The 19,226-nt window shown below is 49.2% G+C and overlaps 1 protein-coding gene across 6 annotated transcripts in view; it reads right to left on the bottom strand.

Annotated features, from left to right (window-relative positions):
• GRIK2 (glutamate ionotropic receptor kainate type subunit 2) overlaps nt 1–10,479 on the bottom strand; it is a 202,222-nt gene extending 191,743 nt beyond the window's left edge. For 5 of the 6 annotated variants that reach the window (XM_009898109.2, XM_054174075.1, XM_054174078.1 and 2 more), the window contains exon 1: nt 4,774–5,523. In XM_009898109.2, the coding sequence (XP_009896411.2) occupies nt 4,774–4,888 (115 nt within the window). In that variant the 5' untranslated portion in view covers nt 4,889–5,523. Of the gene's footprint in view, nt 1–4,773; nt 5,524–10,412 lie in introns of those variants that run through there. The other variant, XM_054174076.1, reaches the window with a different exon arrangement.
• Nucleotides 10,480–19,226: the final 8,747 nt, after the last annotated feature.

Genomic DNA, 19,226 nt, shown 5'->3' on the forward strand with positions numbered 1-19,226 from the left:
GTCCAGCAGAAGTAGGGGAGTGATTGTGCCCCTGTGCTCAGCACAGCTTGAGTACCAGGCTGAGTTCTGGGTGCCACAGGATACAAAAGACATTGAGATGCTGGATCATGTCCAGAGAAGAGCACTGAGGCTGGGGAGGGGTTTAGAGGGTGTCACACAAGAAGTGGCTGAGGGAGCTGGAGAAGCTGAGCTCAGTTTGGAAAAGGCTGAGGGGAAATCTTATTGCTCTCTACAACTTCCTGAAAGGAGGTTGGGGTGAGGCTGGTGTTGGTCTCTTCTCCAAAGTAACCAGCAATAGGACAAGAGGAAATGGATTTAAGCTGTGCCACAGGAGGTTTAGGTTGGACATTAGGAAAAACTTCTTCACTGAGTGGTGAGGTGTTGCAACAGGCTGCCCAGGGAGATGGGAGAGTCACCATCCCTGGAGGAGCTCAAGAAGCATAGTTTAGTACATAGCTCAGTGGTCATGGTAGTTGGGTTACAGGTGGACTCAATCTTACAGGTATTTTCCAACCTTAATGGTTCTATGTTAGGTGAAACCCATGCAAAATCTTCAGAGGAAGACTCCAGTGCAGAACAATCCCCCTCTCAGGATCCCACAATGGAGCTGAGAAATGAAGTGGCCTTTTCTTCAGCCTCAAAGATTACATGACCATAGACAGCTTTGTCTCAGTTACTTACAGCTATGAGATGTTATAGAGGCAACCAGGAGAGTGCTAAGCTTATAAGAGTTTAGTGGGGGGGGGTCTACAGAAGGCAGGGGGGAGGGGTGGGGAGAAGGGAGGAAAGGAAGTGTTTCTAGTACGAGTTGAAGACTCCCCCCTTCATTCCTGGAAAAGCATTTCCAGCTCTCTCAGCTTTGCTTTGGCTTTCAAGCTGGAGGCAGACACCCCTCCACCCCTCTTCCCCTGTAGTTTATTGCAAACCATATTCAGCTCATCTGCTTGAAGCCAGGCAACTCCAGAGCAACAAAAAGCCAGGGCGCGAGCCTTTCCTTTTCTTGTTCTTCCTATCGAACGTGCCAAAGGCAAGAAGAGCATTCCACAAAGCCAGGAAACACTTCTCAGGTCAATGGCCCCCTAAGGTAGAGATCTTTAGTCTTTGACCACACTTTCAGGAGTAAGAGGCACCTGAGAGAGGGTGACAAAACACTGGGGCTGTTACCTTCCAGTCACTGGTCCCTCTTCACACCTTTGCCGTGAGAACAAATTGCGGCAGCAAGAGACAAGGGCTGAAGCAGGCGATTTAAATGAAGCATGCTTGGGAGTGCTTCAGAGTTCCAAGGACTGAGGTTCACGCCGCAGGAAGGCAGAGATAAGCGCTGAGAGGCTTTAACAGCCTGGGCTCTTATTGCCTCGGGCAATGAACCATCGGTACCTGCTCAACCTGTGTTGGCAGCAGCTTGCCCCGAGTTACCAAGCCCCGAAGAGCTGCTAACCTTCACCTGAGGCGAGCAGGGACCGATGGTTAACAGCTCTTCGGGGCTTGGTAACTCCTCAGAGCGCTGGGATGCTCCCAGCAGGTGAAGGCAATACCGAGGCTGGCTGCTGTAAGTCGATAGCTGTGAATTCGCTGAGCTCCCGGGGAGCTGCTGCCCCGGCTCTGCTCTTCCGCTGGAAGCAGCGAATCGGGAAAGCTACGAACCGGGATCCACCGGCGGTCACAGGCTGTGGCTTTTGCACGGTGCCAAGCGATAAGGAAAAGGTTTCCATCACACTTAGCACAGCGGAGAGACAAATACTTGGCTGCTGCTTTTCTCCCTCGTCAAGCTGGGACCTGTCCTTTTATCAGCATCAATGGTCTGGGAGTGTTCCCGAGGGTTTGAAAGCCTGGAGCAGCCTGGGCACACTCCTCACCCTCAGCGTTTCCTGGTCTTTTTATGGAAAGCTATTCCAAAAGGATAAGGGAGGGAGCCTGGCCCGTGTCCCAGGGAGCAAGGTGTCATTTAGGAATTTGGTGAGATGCCCAAGTGCTGCGCTGCCCTATTCCAGCAGCAGGCAGGAGTCCAGATGCCCGAGTGAGTGGCTCTGGGCAGGGACTGATCCACCCCACCAGCTTCTCCCAGCAAAATGCCCTCCCGCGTTTGGCAGCCAAACCCGGGCGGCTCAGAATTCCCGAGGTGGCTGCTAAAAGGTAGCTTGAAAGGCAGAGAGAGAGGACAGGCTGGCTAGTCCCAACAAGGAGAGGAGCCGTGGGAAGGACAATGCGAATCCATGGTGGTTCATTTGCACAGGAGGAATGAGGGGGCTGGAGCTCTGGCAGGCTCCAAGCTCTCCCCTGTTGCCATAGCGCTGCTGGCTGAGGAAGAGGAGCGGAGGTTGGCAGGCTGCCTTCTGGAGGGGATCTCCTCAGCTTTGGCTTCTCCTAGGGAAGGACTCCACGGGAAGGCATCGGCATTCCGTCCTCCTGGTCGCAAGGACATCCCGAAGGGACAGATATCCCGGGCGGGAGGGGGGGGGGGGGGGAGGGATTTCCCCTCTCAGAAATAACCAAATCTCTTCCACAGCTCTCTCTCTCTGCTCCTTCCCTCTTCCCAGCCATGCCCCTAGGCAGGGGAAGGGGTGTCAGGCTCTGGGATTTCTCCCGTAGGCAGAGGTAGAGTCACTCCACGGCTGGACCGGGCTAAACCCAGACTTTCCAAGGCAGGGATGTGCAACAGGCCCGGCTGAGCAAGGCAAAACCTCTCTCTTACGTCTAACATTTTCCACGCTAAAATGAACTAATCAGCTGCTCCCTACCTGTTCCTAAGCCCCAGAGATGGGCTGAGGACAACTCCACTGAGAGGCCAGAGAAAGCGTGAGGTGACTCAGAAGTAGACTCACAGTTGGGTGCTACGAACAACGGAGTGAAAACAACCTGTCCACAACCTGTGGGACCAGGAGGGAGTTGAGAAGTTAGCCTAGGAAAATCCACACGTGTGCGACTGTCACCGGGCACTGGAGTCCCTGCACCACCCTTCGGTCTCAGGATTATTATTCTAATCATTATCAAAACGCGGCTTTCCAGGGCTGGTTCCGAGAAAACACTGATCTGGAGATGCTGTAGCCAGGAGGATGTTTGTTTACACGGCCACGCTGGAAAGGAATTCAGGCTCCTGGAGAATGACCCTGGGCACTGGTGGTGAAGCCCGGTTCGTGGCAGAACAGCCAGACGGGTAGTGCTAGCTCACAGGCAGCTCTGCCGCTAATTTCATGGCCATGATTAGGGATCAGAGTGAACGCAAACTAAAGCCGGCAATGATCTACGGACCCGCTGAGCTATGTCCAGAGGAACAGCATTCCTGAGGACGGTTGCTAAGAGCAACGTGCCTGAAGCACCACCTTTAGACCAGATGGAAGCGGCAAAGAAGCACCACTAGGAATTCAGCACACGAGATCGGGAACAGCCTGGTGACTTTTTAATCATTACCCACCTTCCCCTCCAGATAACAGCGTGTGCGGGAGCGGAATTTAAACAAAACCCGACACAAATCAAGGCACAACTCCCAGGCGAGGACAGACAGGAGCTTTCCGAGCCTCGCAGAGGCGGACACAGCGGCTGCTACAGCTCGTATCGGACAGCGGGAGACCCTCTCTTGCCCCCTCCAGCCCTGCTGTGGGTAGACAAGGAGGAGGAGGATGCTCTGGGGAAGCAACTTTCGGACCGCGGCCCCCACCCCTTCCCCTTTCCTTGCTCCACCCCGGGACTCAACCGCGGGACCCGGGCGGCAGGAGGCTGTGGGGCTCCTGTTGGAGCTCTCCTCGGAGGACATCCCCAGAGGACATTCCCGGGCCCCCTCGGACCCACAGCAAACTTTGGGCTCCTTCTTGCCTTTCTTCACCGCCAAACTTCCACAGGGGATGCGGCCGCGGGTTTGCTTAAACACCCGCACAGACGGGCAGAGCTGCTTGGGTTCATTCCATGGCCCTGCTGGGACAGTCCTTTAACTGCAGACCCACTCTGCTCTCCTTGAAATCCCAGTCTGATCCATGACAATTTAGTCTCCTTGAAATTCCATTTTGATCCATGACTTTTCTGGTGGGTTTAGGGTCTTTTGTTTGGTTGGGGTTTTTTTCGGGGGTAAATAAAACTCCCACAACTTTCCTGGCGTGGAAAAAGCTATGGCCTTGAAACGCATCTCAAAGGCTGTTCCCTCACCGCCGCTCAAGACACAAATCATCTCCTCTCTAACCCTAAACGCCACTGTGGTGACAAACCCTAAACGCCACTGAGGTGACAAGCAGCCAGGCAGAGGCTTCAAGGGAAACACCAGTCCAAAGGTCTCAAACCACAGCTTCGCGCCCACACGGGATGGGGTCGGGTGGACCAGAAACTTAACAACTAGTTGACAGGTTGTTAACTGATCAAGCACCAGCACTGAACTGCTATGGAAACCCAGAGGGTACATTAGGAGGAAGCCAAGCAAGCTGCGCATAGCCCTTAGGCAAAGGCGTTTGCCCGTCATTTCCCTCTCCATTGTTATTATAATTATCATCATCATCATCAACAACATCGTGCCGTTACTACGGCTACAATGAGCTGCAGCGACAGGGGGGGAAAACCAAACCAAACCCCATGAAAAAAAACCCAAACCAGCAAACAACCAACCCAACACACAACGATTCATCCCTCCGGATGCAAAATAGAGACTTCGGTGCCTGACTCCGGTAGCACGTCCCAGCTCCCCCCACCGCCCCCCAGCAGCCCCCTCCTGAGTCAATCCCACGTATCTCACATTCAGCCTTCAATGCAGAACGAGGTGGGGGGGGGAGAAAAAAGGTCGTGAAATCTTACCAAATCTTAATACATGTGTGGTTCCTTGAGAATATCCAATCCACAGGAAGCAAAGGAGGACTCCAACGGTGCATGTGAAGACTGAATTAGTTAGAATAGGGGAAATAATCTTCATGATGTTCCGATGCACACACGCTGCCTTGCTTCCCCCTTCTAAGCCGTCAGGTTTCCCGGTAGGGTGAGAACGAGGATACGTAAACTGGTGGCCCCCAGACACGATCACGGCATGGTCACAGAGAGAGGAGAGTCTACGCTTCCCAAACCCATTAGCAATCCCTGCATGTTCTTCATTCACTGCGCCAAGGAGCAACCTTCAACTGCAAGGAATGGTGGGACATCCATGTTAGTCGGGGGGGAGAATCCTTGAGAAATCCAAACACACCCAATGTCCAGCTGAGTAAAACCTGGGAGGCGAGAAAGGAAGAAAAAAAGAAGAAAAAATCAATATATAATCCAGCTGGAGAAGCCGCGGAGACACCGGCACAGAGCGGGGGAGTCACGGAGCAGCCGCCGCTCCCCGGCGAAGCTTGTGCCGTGCTCCCATTCTGCTGCACTGCTGCACAGCTCCTGACGCCAAGCCAAGATTAAGTGAGAGAAATTGAGATGGCTCTTCTCTTCTTAAGGCTGCCTGCCAGACACAGCCTTCCCAATCTCTGTTATGCAACCGAGCTGATCGCCTCGCTTTGCCGGAGGAGAAGGCAGCCCGGCTTTATTTACAGGCTCCGCGGTGGTGTTAGGATTTGGGTTGTTCTGAACAATAGCTATAAGGGGCTGGAGCGGGGAGGGACGGCTGGCGGGTTGGGGGGGTTGGGGGGGGGGGGGGGAGGTTGGGGGTGCTACGGGAGAGAAGGAAATCGGTTGTGTAAAAATCAATTCATGCATTTTAATAGCTGACTGTGTGGAAATCACTCAGCTTTGGAGTTGTGAAAGAGAAGGCTGACAATAAAGTCGTGCGGGTCAGCAGAGGAACATTTCGGCTAAAAATAATAATAATAATAAAAAGAAATCCATATATTTACATTCACTGTCACTCACGGTAATGCATGGGATAATTAACCACACGGGCTTGTACCCTGCCTGTCCTTAGGAACTTGCTCCAGACCCAGTGATCCCGGAGCACCAGCCTGCTTTTGCAAGATCCAGAGGAAGCACAGCGCAGGCAGAGCCTTGTGGAATGCAGAGACCTGTTCCACTACTCAACTCGCTCGGAATTGCAGCGCTGCTCACCAGGCAGTAACTCGGAGATGCACTAGTTTTGTGGTTTGCACTTTATTCTGCCACTCTCTTGTTCTGTACTCTGTTTTCCCTTCACTCAAGTATTCTGGAAATACTGCTGTGCCTCCCTGGACTCCCTGTAGTTTGTCATTTTGGAGTCCTCAGTGAGAACAATAGCACTTCCCGGTTTGATAATGGGATACTCAATTTGTATCTGCAAATGCAGACGCAGACTTCTGTCTTTTGGCCAGGTGTTCTGAAGAAGATAAACTCATTCTGTGGACTGCTGTGGATTTCCCTTGGAAATACAATTAGTTGTGTGCCTGCATCCATTAAAACATCTTGAACAAGGACTGTCAGACTTTGAAATCTAAGAGAAGCTTTCACTGACCCTCCTTAAGCTTTATTCCAAGCATTAAAAGGCAATTCCTTGATTCCCTACCAGGAAAATGAATTTGGTTTATGTGACGTTCTGCCTACAGACATCTTTTGCCTCTTTTATCTCCCTCTCTGCCTTTTCTTACTAAAGAAAATATCACTGAGAGGCTTCCCCCACAGATACACCCAGACGAACACAGAATAAACCTGACTTTACAGAACTAAATACCAGTGATGCCAGGATGATGAGAATACAGAGTGGAAGCAATCAGAGGTGAGTTACAGCTTGTTGTTTGACTGACATCTGTGTAAGGCAGACATGCAAATAATTAAGAGCAGCATTTCAATTGTAACCTGTAATGTTGGTGCTCTCTGTCCCTAACTTTTTATCATGATGGCTCTCTGATCTCCCCTGCACTCATTTACTTAAAACCCTGTGAAATGATGGTGAGAAGAAGTGTACATTCTGCTAGGGGATTATTAAACATAATCAATTTTTTTCCCCCTTTTAAGATGGAGGCATAACCGCAGTGTCAAAAATAAGTATCCTGAATGGCTAGTTCTGCAGTCTAGCAGGGAATTCAATCAGACGATTTGACTAGTGGAGCACTTTAAAAAGAACACCTAGTGCTAAAAGCAAGGATATCTAGCGACTCCTTCAGTTCACACTTAGAATATCTCACAGGGAAAATGCAAAGAGAAGCTTCTTCTTGTATTTTCCATTGCTTTTATTTTCTCTACTCAGTTGTATTTTGTCTTAGTCCCAGGAGAAATAAAACCGACCCACATGAATACTGTAAACTTTCAACCTTCTTTGCCTCCTTCCTCTTTTCCTTACTGTTGCTGAAATAAAGGCCATTGAGATACTCTTTTTGTGACTCTTCAGATATAGCTTCCTGTCTCAGTGGTTTGGGGTTCTTTTGTGTGTGGTGTGGGTTTGTTTGGGTTTGGGGGGTTTTGTTGTGGTTTTTGTCTGTTTGTTCGGGGTTTTTTGGGTTAGTTTTGGTAAGCAGTTCTGAAAATATGATATTCATGGCCAAATTAATCACACTAGGAAAAGACATAAACTTTGGACAGAGCAACTCAGTCTGATTTCCTAAGGTCTTTTTGAAACAAAACCCCGCAGCTACCTGTCATCTCAGCACAGCTCCTAACCCACCGAATCATCAAACTTGAGACTGATTCCTCTCACTATTCCATGTTTAGCAGTGCTAAATGCTATCACCTATTTAGCAACGCGACCCCTGCCCAGGACTCAAGCCTAGCTCCATTCCCGTCATGCCGACACCCCCCGGGGTCACCGCCGACCTCGGTACCGCGGACAGAGTCCGGCCCCGGCACTTCAGCACCACGGAGAGCTCTTGGCTCCAGCCCGCCGCCAGCGGCCACCTCTGGTGGCCTAAGGCTGGGTTTATCCCTTCCAGTTCCTGAACAGCACAGAAAGGAAACTGGAATCTTTCATCGGCTTCCTTAAGGACGCATATACCACCCTCGGTCGCGGTAGCTGGCCAGCTGTTCTGTGGCGTTTATGGGCTCAGCAGGAGCAGCGCTCTCCTCCTCATTTGCCATCAGATGTCTCTGTGCTAACATCCCTCTGTGTTAACATCCCTCCCCCTGCCACCTTCTTCTGCCACACCTGAGCTCCCACCTTGAAGGGAAATCGTAGTTAATCCAGAATTATTTTCTCGAGAATATCAGTTTCTCATCAAAAAGCAAATCTTGAGAGACATCAGAGGTTTAGGGCTCACTGAAGATCACTTATAGACCATACAATTAACTGAACCCTCAGATTGCACCACTCCAGACTCCTTTTCTGTTAATTGGACTTTAGCTTCATTTCTCCTTCGGGGGGAGGAAGGGAAGAGGAAGGCTAACCTTTAAAAAGGATACTTTTTCTGCCCTCCAGAATTATTTCAATATAAAGCAGGTGAATGTTCTTAATGCCTTTCACATTTCCTTCCCTGTGAGATGTACAGTTCAACAGCTTGGAAATGCCTAATAAAATGTTAAACTGGAGAAGCTGATCTTGTGCCCTGGGGGCTTCTCACCACTGTCACACAGTTCTTTTCGGATTAAGGTCATTCTGGAATGACCCTCCACACTTCTGTGATCAGCAACTGGGAAATGTTCTTTGGATACACATTTTGATTTGGGTTATATTTTGCTCATCTGTTGCAGACATGGTGGTAACACATCTTTGATGCACAAGGACAACGTTCAAGTGAAGCTGATATGAAAAATAGTACTCCAGCTGTAGACAGGGAAAGAAGAATAGACAATCTGAGGCCTTTAAATCTTCTCTGGGTAATAAAAGCCTCCCACACCTTTAGGTATGTGTCAAGCATAAATGGTGATCTTATGTACATGATGTTTCATTTGGAAAGGGGAGAGATGTGATTCTAATTACCTTATTGTATCAGGTGCTCCCCCCCTTCCCCCCCCCCAAGATCTTATTTTTATGTGCTATTACCATAATAAAAGTGAACCCAGCTAGCTGCCACCTACTGGGATGTATAGTTTTACCATATTGCTTTAAAAAGGGAACGACTTTCATTTTCAGGTCATAGCTGTGTCTCCAAGAACTGATTACAAGAGATTTTTTTAAAATATCACTTAATCTGCCGTCCTGTCCCCTTCCCACCACAACTGATACAAAGGTAGAGCGTGAGAACAGGCAGTCCCCAAAGCTTTGCTCCTCAGATAATTGTGGGGTGAATCCTTGCAAAGGTTCAGCTTCACATGCCACCACGGTCCTGCTGCTGTTGCAATCTGCTGCGAGGAGAGCCGTAGCTCGCTGCAACACCTGACCAGCATCCCCAGATCTCCAGAAACAAGCACTGCAGCTTTGCTGACCAGGCAGTAACAAGTCCTCCCTTTTGAGCCCTTTGCCAAAGCGTTCCAATCACTGTTGATATTATCATTTAAAAGCACACTGCGGCCGCTCCCACGTCACTCCCCCCGGCTCTGAAAACCATAGGTTCTCCTCTGCCTGGTAAGAGCTCAGTCCAAATTTACAACCCAGTTTCTGCTGCGTCGATGATTAATGACATTTTAAGATGTTAATTAATTTTTAGCTAATGGAAAGTCGTGTCTTTTAATTAACGAACTGAGTATGCAATGGACTTACTCGTTCGGGCACTTGTGAGCACCACAGCAATGCACTCTCGCATCAGGTTACAAGCAGCAAGAGCAAACATTTGTGACATTACCTACAGAGCAGCCCTTCACCCCTTCAGTTTGCTTTGGGGCTAGGGAAGCTGTGAAGGATTTGGGGAGAGGAAGGAAGATATTTAATGATTTCCATACTCTACCCCAAAAAAGTTTCTAAGCAAAGCGTGAGGACAGGTTTTCGTTATCACGTTTCCGTTGCTTCCCAGGGCACACAGGGCTCTTGCCTCCGCTCCGCAGGCAGGGATGTCTCTTCCTCTGCACAGCGTCAGTGCCCCAGGGCTGGAGGCTCCCCCAGAGAATGCTTGGTTTGTTCAGAAATAAAGGGCAGGAGCGCTGCCAAGCCGAAGTGGGGGCTGGCTGCGGCTGCCGGGAGCAGGAGAAGACCTCACGGGAGTAGAGACCGTTGTCCACCTACAACTCCAGCGAAGTTCGAGACCATTTCTCCCGCAGGAGAGCGAGAGGCACATCCTCAAGGCTGCCGTTTTGGGGGCAGCGCTCCGGCTGCCGAGGGCAGTTCGGGACTATCCCTAACGCAGGGCGGGGGGCATCGAGAGTGGGAAATCTTCGCTGCCCTGGCCTCTCGCCCCTGCTTTCCACCCCTCCACCTGCAGCGTGGGGACAGAGACAGCTCTGATGATGGGGAGCAAGGCGGGGAAGAAGGTGACAGATCTGCCACAGACCCGGGCGGCAGCAGCCCTGGGACCCCGGGAGAAGGCAAATCGCCGTCTGCTGCTCTCGCCAAGACGCGGACACGGTGCATCCTCCCACCCTCCCGCCTTCCCCCTCCCCCCGCCGCCATCTCCCGCAGCCCCTCACTTGCATGCAAACCCCTCCGGCCGTGGCGGCTAGCCGGAGACCCCAGGACAACCTCCTACCTTGAGCTGCGGGCGGGGAAGCTGGGAGGGTGAGGAAGGCGGAGGGAGAGGAAGGCGGAGGCTGGGGGAGTGGGTGGGAGGGGGGAGGAGAGGAAGGGCGGTGGCAGGACGCCGGGGACTGCCCCGGCTGCGCTGCAGCCGCCGTCCGGACACCACTGACAGCGGCGGCGGCTGAGCGAGGGAGGGAGGGAAGGGGGGTGGGATGGAGGAAGGGATGGAAGGAGGGATGGAGGGAGGGATGGAGGGAAGGAGGGAGATCCGCCTCCCGTCGGGAGCGTTGCACAGCGTCCTTTAAAGGAGCCGAAACCCTCTTTCCACGCCGCCGGCCACCGTTCAAAGTCCGACCTCCTACACAGGGTCTGCGAGCCGGTTTTGTAAACACGGAAGGGAATTCGGGAGTGGAGGGCTGGGCTCCGTCTCCTTGAAAGCAGTCGCTCAGCGACCCCCGCCCTTCCCCGCTCGGCCCCGTGCGTGCTTCCCGGCTCCTTCCTCACGCTGAGTCCGCCTGGCCCCGCTCATTCCCGGCACTTGCGGACAAGGAGCTCCAATACTTTTCCCCTCACCCCATCCAGGCTGGAAAAGGGTCTGGAAGGGTGGAGAAACCTCTTGTGAGGGTGGGCGAGGAGGGAGAGCCCGCTCCGTAGGAGCCGCGACCACCTCTGTCCCCCCAAGTCCCTCTCCTAAGCAGCAGCGCTGCGTGGGGGGGGGGGCTCTGATCCCCAAGACCTCCCATACGAGCCGAGGTATGAAATGCAGCCCCCTCCCCTTGCCTTCCCCTCTCTCCTCCGCACAGGCATCCGCCTCTTCTCCCCTTCTCCCCATTTTGTTTGGCTCTGACTTGCTTAGAACCTGGGCAAGATTTCCCACCGCCTCACCACCACCACCCGCCACGCAGCCTTCCCGAGGTTTCCTCCCAGAGCAGACAGGCTCTGCAGCTTTGGCAGGAGAATCCTCGTCCCTTCGCTTTTCCCTCCCGGAAATTTCCCGTTCCCGCATCCGCGGGGCAGCGCTTCCCGCACCCCGCAAAGGATGCTCAGGGGCTGCCCAGACTGGGGAGCCCTGGTTATGGGAGGCTGGGGGGCGGGAGAGGGGGGTGCTGGCAGAAATAGGGCTGGGGGGGCTAAAAGAGATAGGGCTGGGAAGGGGGGTTGGTGACTGAGAAGCTGCTGTGATGAAGCGAACAGCGGAGTTGTTGTGCGGTGGCAATAAATAGTCAATGATGCCTTTGTGGAGCCGAGCGCAGGCGGCACAGACCGCGACGGGCATGTCGCGATTGGGCTCTGCCCGCTGTGACTTGCAGCTTAATCGGCCCCTCAGAGCTCAGCTCTGATTCCCCGCAGCGCTCTGCCATGGCCGGCAGCACATTCATTAGGCAGTTAGTTGGCCTGAAGCTGGCACGGAGACAGCTCCGGGAATAGCCAAACGCCGGTAACGCCAAGCGCTCGGTGCCCACCTGAGGAGGGACTGGGGGGAAGGCACCGCACCGGGAGTACGCAGGGGGCTGCTGGGAGACCGCGCAGAAAGCTGGGCTCGGAGAAAGGCGAGGGGTGGGTTGCTGCAGGAAAGGAAGGAGTGGAGGGAACCACCACCGGGGTGACCAAGGGCTCGCCAGCATCTCCGGGAGGAGAAAAGGATTAACACTGTGGACAGGAAAGGGTGGAGAGGGACTGAGGTGAGATGGGCAAACAAGCACAGGTATGCAAACAGGGCACGGGCGGGCAAACAGTTTGTTCACAAGTGTGCCAGCAACTCACAGGCACAGGTGTGCAAAAAGTTCACAAGCATGAATGTGCAAAGTTTCCAAGCAGAAGTGTGCAAGCAGCTCCCCTCTTGTCACTCTCAGACTTCCCAGGGAGGGGATTCCCTGTGCGTGGAGGTGTTCAAGGCCAGGTTGGATGAGGCCTTGAGCAGCGTGGGCTAGTGGAAGGTGTCCCTGCCCATGGCAGAAGGGTTGGAATGGATGATCTTTGGGGTCCCCTCCAACTCAAACCATTCTAGGACTCTGTGACGGTGTTTAGCTACCATGACAGCACAGAGTTTTCTGTTCAGAGCACAAACACAGAACAAGGCAAACACAAGAATCTCTGGCCCAAAGGTGTCTTTCTAAGAGGAAAGGAAAGAAGGCAGGGGGGAAAAAAATGGGGTGTGTGTGAGGCATGTGAGTCCCCAGCCTGGTTCTATTACTGCAGATGGGTTCTGTAATAGCCTCATGCAACCATTTTACCCCCACTACATGGATAGAGTCTTCCCCTCTGTTGCTTGGATTACATTTCTGTCCAGTACTGGAACCTTTAATGTTTCCTCAGTAAATAACAGGTTATGCAGAATCAGGTCCTCCTTCAGGCAGGAAAGAGGTTCCCAGTGTCAGCAGTGCTGTTATCAACAAGTATCTCTTGGGATATTTAGGGACTTTGTGTGTGCCTCATTATTACCAGACAAATTGGATTGGGCCCATTTCAGGGGAGGCAAGGGAACTGCTCCACTATTCAAACCTAAGCAGTTTGTCAGCTGTGGAAAAACCATTTCCAGTAGGTGAAAATAATCCCTGGGGCAAATTCCTCTACAATGTGTATTTTACATAGCTAAAAAGTCACACCCCCTGGCATTACATCATACACCTGAATAAAGATCAACTTCATCAACAATAACTGCAACTGAAATAGTGGAGGCACAAATAATATGTACAAATGAACTCTGAGTTATCCTCTGCTTTTCACATGTGAAGCCTTTACAAGCACCTTTGCTTCCTTAGTTTCTTTGCTATCTTGTTCCCTTGCTGGGAAGAAGCAGCAAGTTTCATTTCAGTCTGAGTTTTTAGCAGAACAAAAGCCTTAGCTTCTGGGAGAGCAGCTTAATCACTGAGTCAGCACGACTTGGAGGTATCTTAAATACCTTCTCTAATGAGGATCTGACTTGGAGAGACCATTTAAAGCTGTCCAAGGACCCTCTTTCTCTGGAGAGTATGGTTAGTACCCATATGTGGGCTGAGAAATAATGATGACATTTCAGTGATGAAGACTGCTTAATGTCCTGGCTTTGGACAGCCCTGATCATTATCTTGATAGTTTAATTGCAATATATTGTTGAAAAATCCGTGGTCCATGAACATTTTCCAGACGTGGAAGGGACAAGGGAGGGCTTATTTTTCATTGTTTGAGATTGCTGAAGCTGGGATTTTAAAGCCATTGTGAGAATGAAGGCTGTTGGACATGCTATTGTGAGAGAAAGGGCAGGGAGAGCAGGAGATGGTGAAACCAGGGCTCTGAAGTGCAGAACTTGAACCTGAAACAGAAGCTAAAAATCAGGAAGGATGAGAGAAACCAGAAAGTGTTCCTGAGTTGACAGGCCCCTGGCTGGGAGGAAAGGAGGAACCGAAGGGAAGTGTCAGAAAGGAAATGAAATATTTTATACTTACTGAAATTGCTAGAAAGCTGAGAGAAGACCTTATGCTGGGACTGCTGCCAGAAGGACTGAAGTGTCTCTGAAGAAGAAAAGAACCACCCAAAGTATTCTTGGACAATTTAGAAGGGTTTGGTTTTCCTGATCACTGTGTGCAATGCAGAAACAACTTCGGGAAAGCATTTTAAACCCCACTGTCTGCAATCTTCGCATTAGTTAGAACATTACTCCTGATTTGGCCTGTTCCTGTGTCTATAAATGATTAGCACTGAGGTCTTAAGAAGACCTTGAGGACCAGGCTTAGTCATTCTTTATCAAAATCAAGGTCCAGTCTGAAAAGAAGCTGGGAAACTTTCCACTCTCCTGAGACTACCCAGAACAAACCAGAGAGTCCTTCCACTTTCAGTGTGCATTTTTCTCTCCTAGCAGGTTACCAGGCACTAGCCTGGTATCTCTTGATGCAAAAGAGAAGAGATGCACCTCTTTTCTGAACTGAGCATTCCCTTTAAGAAGTCCTTCAAGAAGAATATCTAAATCAAATGGAAATTCTTATCTCAACAGGATGAATTTATAACGAGCAGGGAGAAGGAGGAGGCAAGCCCATCAGATCAAGACTTAATTTGAAGTCAAATGCTTTGCTGTTTTTGTTTCTTCTTTCAGACTTGACACGAATCCAAGAAGGAAGAACTAGAATTGATGGCATTCTCATCTTTCATGTTTTATTAACAAGTCTTCTACAACTGGAAAACAACAACCACCAAAAAAACCCAAAAAGGACAGGGGAAATTCTGAAAGTTATTGTGGAGGGAATTGAGCCAAAGCACACAGAAAATCAAGTGAAAGCAAGCTCTTGCTGACAATAACTCCTTATACACGTGACTGCAGCTTAAATAGCTGCAACACACACGAACAGAGCCAGTAACCCCTAGGTTCCCACTTCTAGGCAGAGAGGAGAACATTTGCCTGAATTATAAGCACATTTTCATGTAACTCCCTACACTTTACAGTAGATAGCACTGTGAGTCAGATGATTAAATGAAATTGGGAACTTTGAACAGTAGTTTCCACACCCCTCCCCTCCACTCCCCCCCAGGTCTCACAGGCATAAAGAGTGGAGCTAATAATTCCAGGTAGACTTCTCCATGGCAGGTAAATTGTGTCTTGCACCTGTCTAATCAATTGGTCTGTAACACCCACAGGAGCAGAATAAGCTTGGATTAAATCACTTTGATGACACCTGAAATCTGAGCTGTAACTAAAATGAGGACCTGCCCAGCTGGGCAGCTGGTGTCTCTTACTTGTCTGCACATAGATCTTGTAGTAGTATTATCACAGAATCCCAGCATGGTGGGGCTTGGAAGGGATCTCTGGAGATCATTCAGTCCAACCCCTCTGCTAAATCAGGGGCACCCACAGCAGGTTGCCCAGGATCACCACGTCCAGGCAGGTCTGGAATGACTCCAGAGAAGACTCCACAATCTCTCTGGGCATCCTGCTTTCTGTGAGTGGCCTTTCATATCTTAGTCCCTGGCTTTTAACTGCTAAAGATGCAGATTGTGAATAAATATTCCTAAGGGAACAGAGACAAATGCACACTAAACTAATGCTGTGTCTCCTTCCAAATTTATCCCTAAATCTCAGGAGATAAACAGCTAATATATCAGCCCACAAAGAGTTTGATTAAATGAAGGTTTCCTCTTATTCTGTGAGACAGTAATAAGGAAGTAATAAGAAATAAGTAATAAATTTTAGTAATGTACCTCAGGCTGGGTTGTCTTCAAAGACAGATGAATAAGAGTTACTTGTTTTCCATAATGAGAGCTGGGAAACTTTGTGTTTTATCTGTGGGCTTGAAAATAAATGCCAGGGAAGAGATTTCACTGATGGCCCCAAAGCAGGTAAGAGGTTAGAAGGAGACATTTTTCATGACAGCAGTGTTTCAAAGAGGTGCACATCCACCATGGTCCTGCTTTGCATTTCTGTTCAGCTTCTGATGTTCAATATACTCCAAGAATTTTTCAGCCACTTTGAGAATGGGAGGAGGGGGAAAAAAAGGCCAGGAGTTTAAACCAAAGCAAAATTCTTTACAGCAATGGCTACAGAGTCATCTCTTTTTTAAGCCAGTGGAACACAAGTATCACTTTTTAGATACCCATTTGAATCACACCTGATCAGAGAACATAAGCCCTCCTCAAATTTCATCAGCAAGGGTGTGACCAGCAGGACTAGAGGGGTGGTAGTCCCTCTGTCCTCAGCACTGGTGAGGCCACACCTTGGGTTCAGTTTTGGGGTCCTCACTCCAAGAAGGACATTGAGGTACTGGATTGTGCCCAGAAAAGAGCAATAAAGCTGGTGAAGGGTCTTAGAGGTTTAAGTTGGACATTAGGAAAAACTTCTGTTCTCAGATACCAGAACAGGCTGCCCAGGGAAGTGGGTGAATGGCCATCACTGGGGGTGTTTAATAGCCATCTAGATGTGGTGCTCAAGGGTATGGTGTAGTAGTGGCCCTGGTAGAGTTAGCTAATGGTTGAATTTGATGATCTGAAAGGTCTTTTCCAACCATAGTGACTCTGATCCTGTGAAGTTTCAACTTTTGAGCATCCAAAGTTAAGTGGCTGAGGCCCATCAAGATGGCCTCACTCCTCTGAAGGTTTGGTAGTGCACCAGTCCTCAGATATTTTGGCTGCCGGTGTCTAAACCCCTTATTAAAATGTAAGCACATCCCTGCACTTCTAAGCTTTAGAACTTGCTCATAGTTGAGTAATTCTCAGAGTGACAATCAGAGGCTCATCACCACCACACTGCCCACCACAGCCATGTCCCAACGTGCACAGTCAGAACAGCCTCACTCCTTCACAGTGCTTCAGCTTTTGTAAATCATTTTGAACCAAACCTCTGGAACAGGACCTCTCCCTCCAAATATAGACAGCAGCATCCAAAATAGTTGTCTAGACTCCTTTACTGTCAGTCAGGAATGAGCAGCCTTTCTTACAGTGAGTTGCATCCGACCCATTTACTCAGCTGCTGTAGGATGAGGCAACTGAAAATAGGTCTTCAAGTACAGACTGACTGCAACAAAGAGTTCTACTTTTTGCTGAATTATTAAGGAAGTGGGAGGATTTAATATTAAATTGAAATTTAAATACTGGAATGAGAGATGGTTTGGGTTGGTTTCCTGATCCTACATCCTTTGATTCTGTGATTTTATAGAGCAATAAATGTGTGTGCATACAACGTGTGTGAGACAGGACAGCTTTGCTTCCTTCACACCTTGAAAAGGGCAGTGTGCAAGAGGGAAATTCTATTCCCAGCTGGATCCTGGAACAGGGTATAGAAAATAACTCTTTTCATATGAGTGCCACCACAATCATTCAGTTCTGTACTATAGGTCATCTCCTTTTCATTATGTTCTTGGTAGTGATTGCCAAAGAACACCCTGGAGGTGTTCAAGGCCAGGTTGGATGAGGCCTTGAGCAACCAGGGCTAGTGGATGGTGTCCCTGGCCATGGCAGGGGGATGGAAGTGAATGATCTTTAAGGTCCCTTCCAACCTAAACCATTCTATGACTCTCTGAATACATACAGCTCTCCTGGTTTGTAGTGACCACAACTGCTTTTGTCAAGGTCACAGTGGCAGTTTCACTGGAAAGTATACTCAGGATATAGGTCACACTATGGAAAAAAAGATGTTGTCACCCAGCTTTGTGGCAGTACAAGATCACTTCTTGTTTCATGTTTGCAAGCACACAGGCACAGCAGAACAGCACCACAGTGCCTCAGCTCAATGACACTCTTTAGTCCAGCAATGGAGATGTCTAATGAGAAATTACCCAAGCAGCTGTGGACAGAAAGTAAGGAGCACTCTGAATTCCACAGAAGTTCCAGGTTCTGCTCTCTTCAGAATTTATTTTGGCACTTTGCAAGGGTGCTTGGATTGTCTTAATGACATTTGATTGATTGATTGCAGAGATTACAGCTACAATAGCTTTATGAATGTAAACAGCTAGATACACTTTAGCTGAAATGTCTGTCAAACCTTCCTGCACGAGATAAATAACCTTAAACCCAGGAATGTTTAAGGACTGGAGTGCAAAGTGCTGTGCTAAAATCACTTCATTTTATTTCTTCTGCAGACACTTTTCCTTCCAACAAGCAGTAACACTCAGATGAATCATTCAGGTCCATCAGACCTAACAGGTCTTTCAGATTCCCCCTTCCTGGAGGTGTTCAGGGCCAGGCTGGATGAGGCCTTGAGCAACCTGGGCTGGTGGGAGGTGTCCCTGCCCATAGCAGGGGGTTGGAGCTGGATGATCTTTAAGGTCCCTTCCAACCCAACCCATTCTATGAATCTATGATTTTCTCTCAGAGGAGTACCAAGGAATCTGACCTCTGATTGTTTCATTCTGTTCACGACATCTCCAACAGAAATGGTCACCTGTACCTTCAAGTTTGACTGCATCTAGAGAACCTGTCTATAGGTGATACAACGGGAATCTGCTTGACTGAATAGCCACCTTGCTGGAGCTTTCTCTCTTCAAGTGTTTTAAAGCCATACCAGTGAAGGGGCTCATCAGTTGCTTGTGTCTGATGGTGCTTTAGCACTGACAAAGCCTTTTTGAAAACAGATTCTTAGGTTCAAAGAACAATTGACAAGATCATGTGCAGGCTGGACAAATTTCTTCCCTATTTCATGGCACTTTTTGGTTTCTTTTAAGTGAGCCTTCGAACTTTGGCTGTACCAGGGTAACTGCTCTGTGGCAATGCCGCTCGCACTCCAGAACCATCCTTGGACTGCTCCAGTCCCCATCCTGCTGAAGTATCTCAACAGCAGATGATTTATTATTATTTTTAATAATGTTCAAAACTGTTTTGTTGTGAGGATTTCCCAAGCTGTCCAGAATCTATAGTGGATAATCAGGTAAATGGCCCATGAAACTGTAAGGAGGTGGGAGGAAAGTGGACAGAATACTGATGACTTCAGCTTGGAGAAACATTTCCTGGATGGTGTAAACAGCTGAACCTCAGAGTATCTCTGCTCACAGCTACTTTGTTAGCTTTTCTCTTAGTTTGTTGGGGTTTTTTTTAACTAAAACCAACCTCTCAAATCTCATCTGCAAGTATGTTATGAATCATTCTTGACACACAGAAACATTTCATTGCTGTGGTAAACAAGAGTGGCTAAAGAACTCTTGCAATGTCTCTCTAATAACAGTTAGGTCAAATGTGCAAAAGCTGAGGAATCCCTAATAAATGTAGATATATATAGATATATATATATAAAACTTATTCAGTGAGCTCCAGGTGAACTTCAAGACTAAACCTCAAAGCCAAATCAACAGCAAGTTAAAATCTCAGGCACTGAACTTCTCAACATTGCCATAAGTTAATCTTCAGATTGGAATATGATGTCAAACCA

This window comes from Dryobates pubescens, chromosome 28 (assembly GCF_014839835.1).
Source record: "Dryobates pubescens isolate bDryPub1 chromosome 28, bDryPub1.pri, whole genome shotgun sequence".
Taxonomy (NCBI): domain Eukaryota; kingdom Metazoa; phylum Chordata; class Aves; order Piciformes; family Picidae; genus Dryobates; species Dryobates pubescens.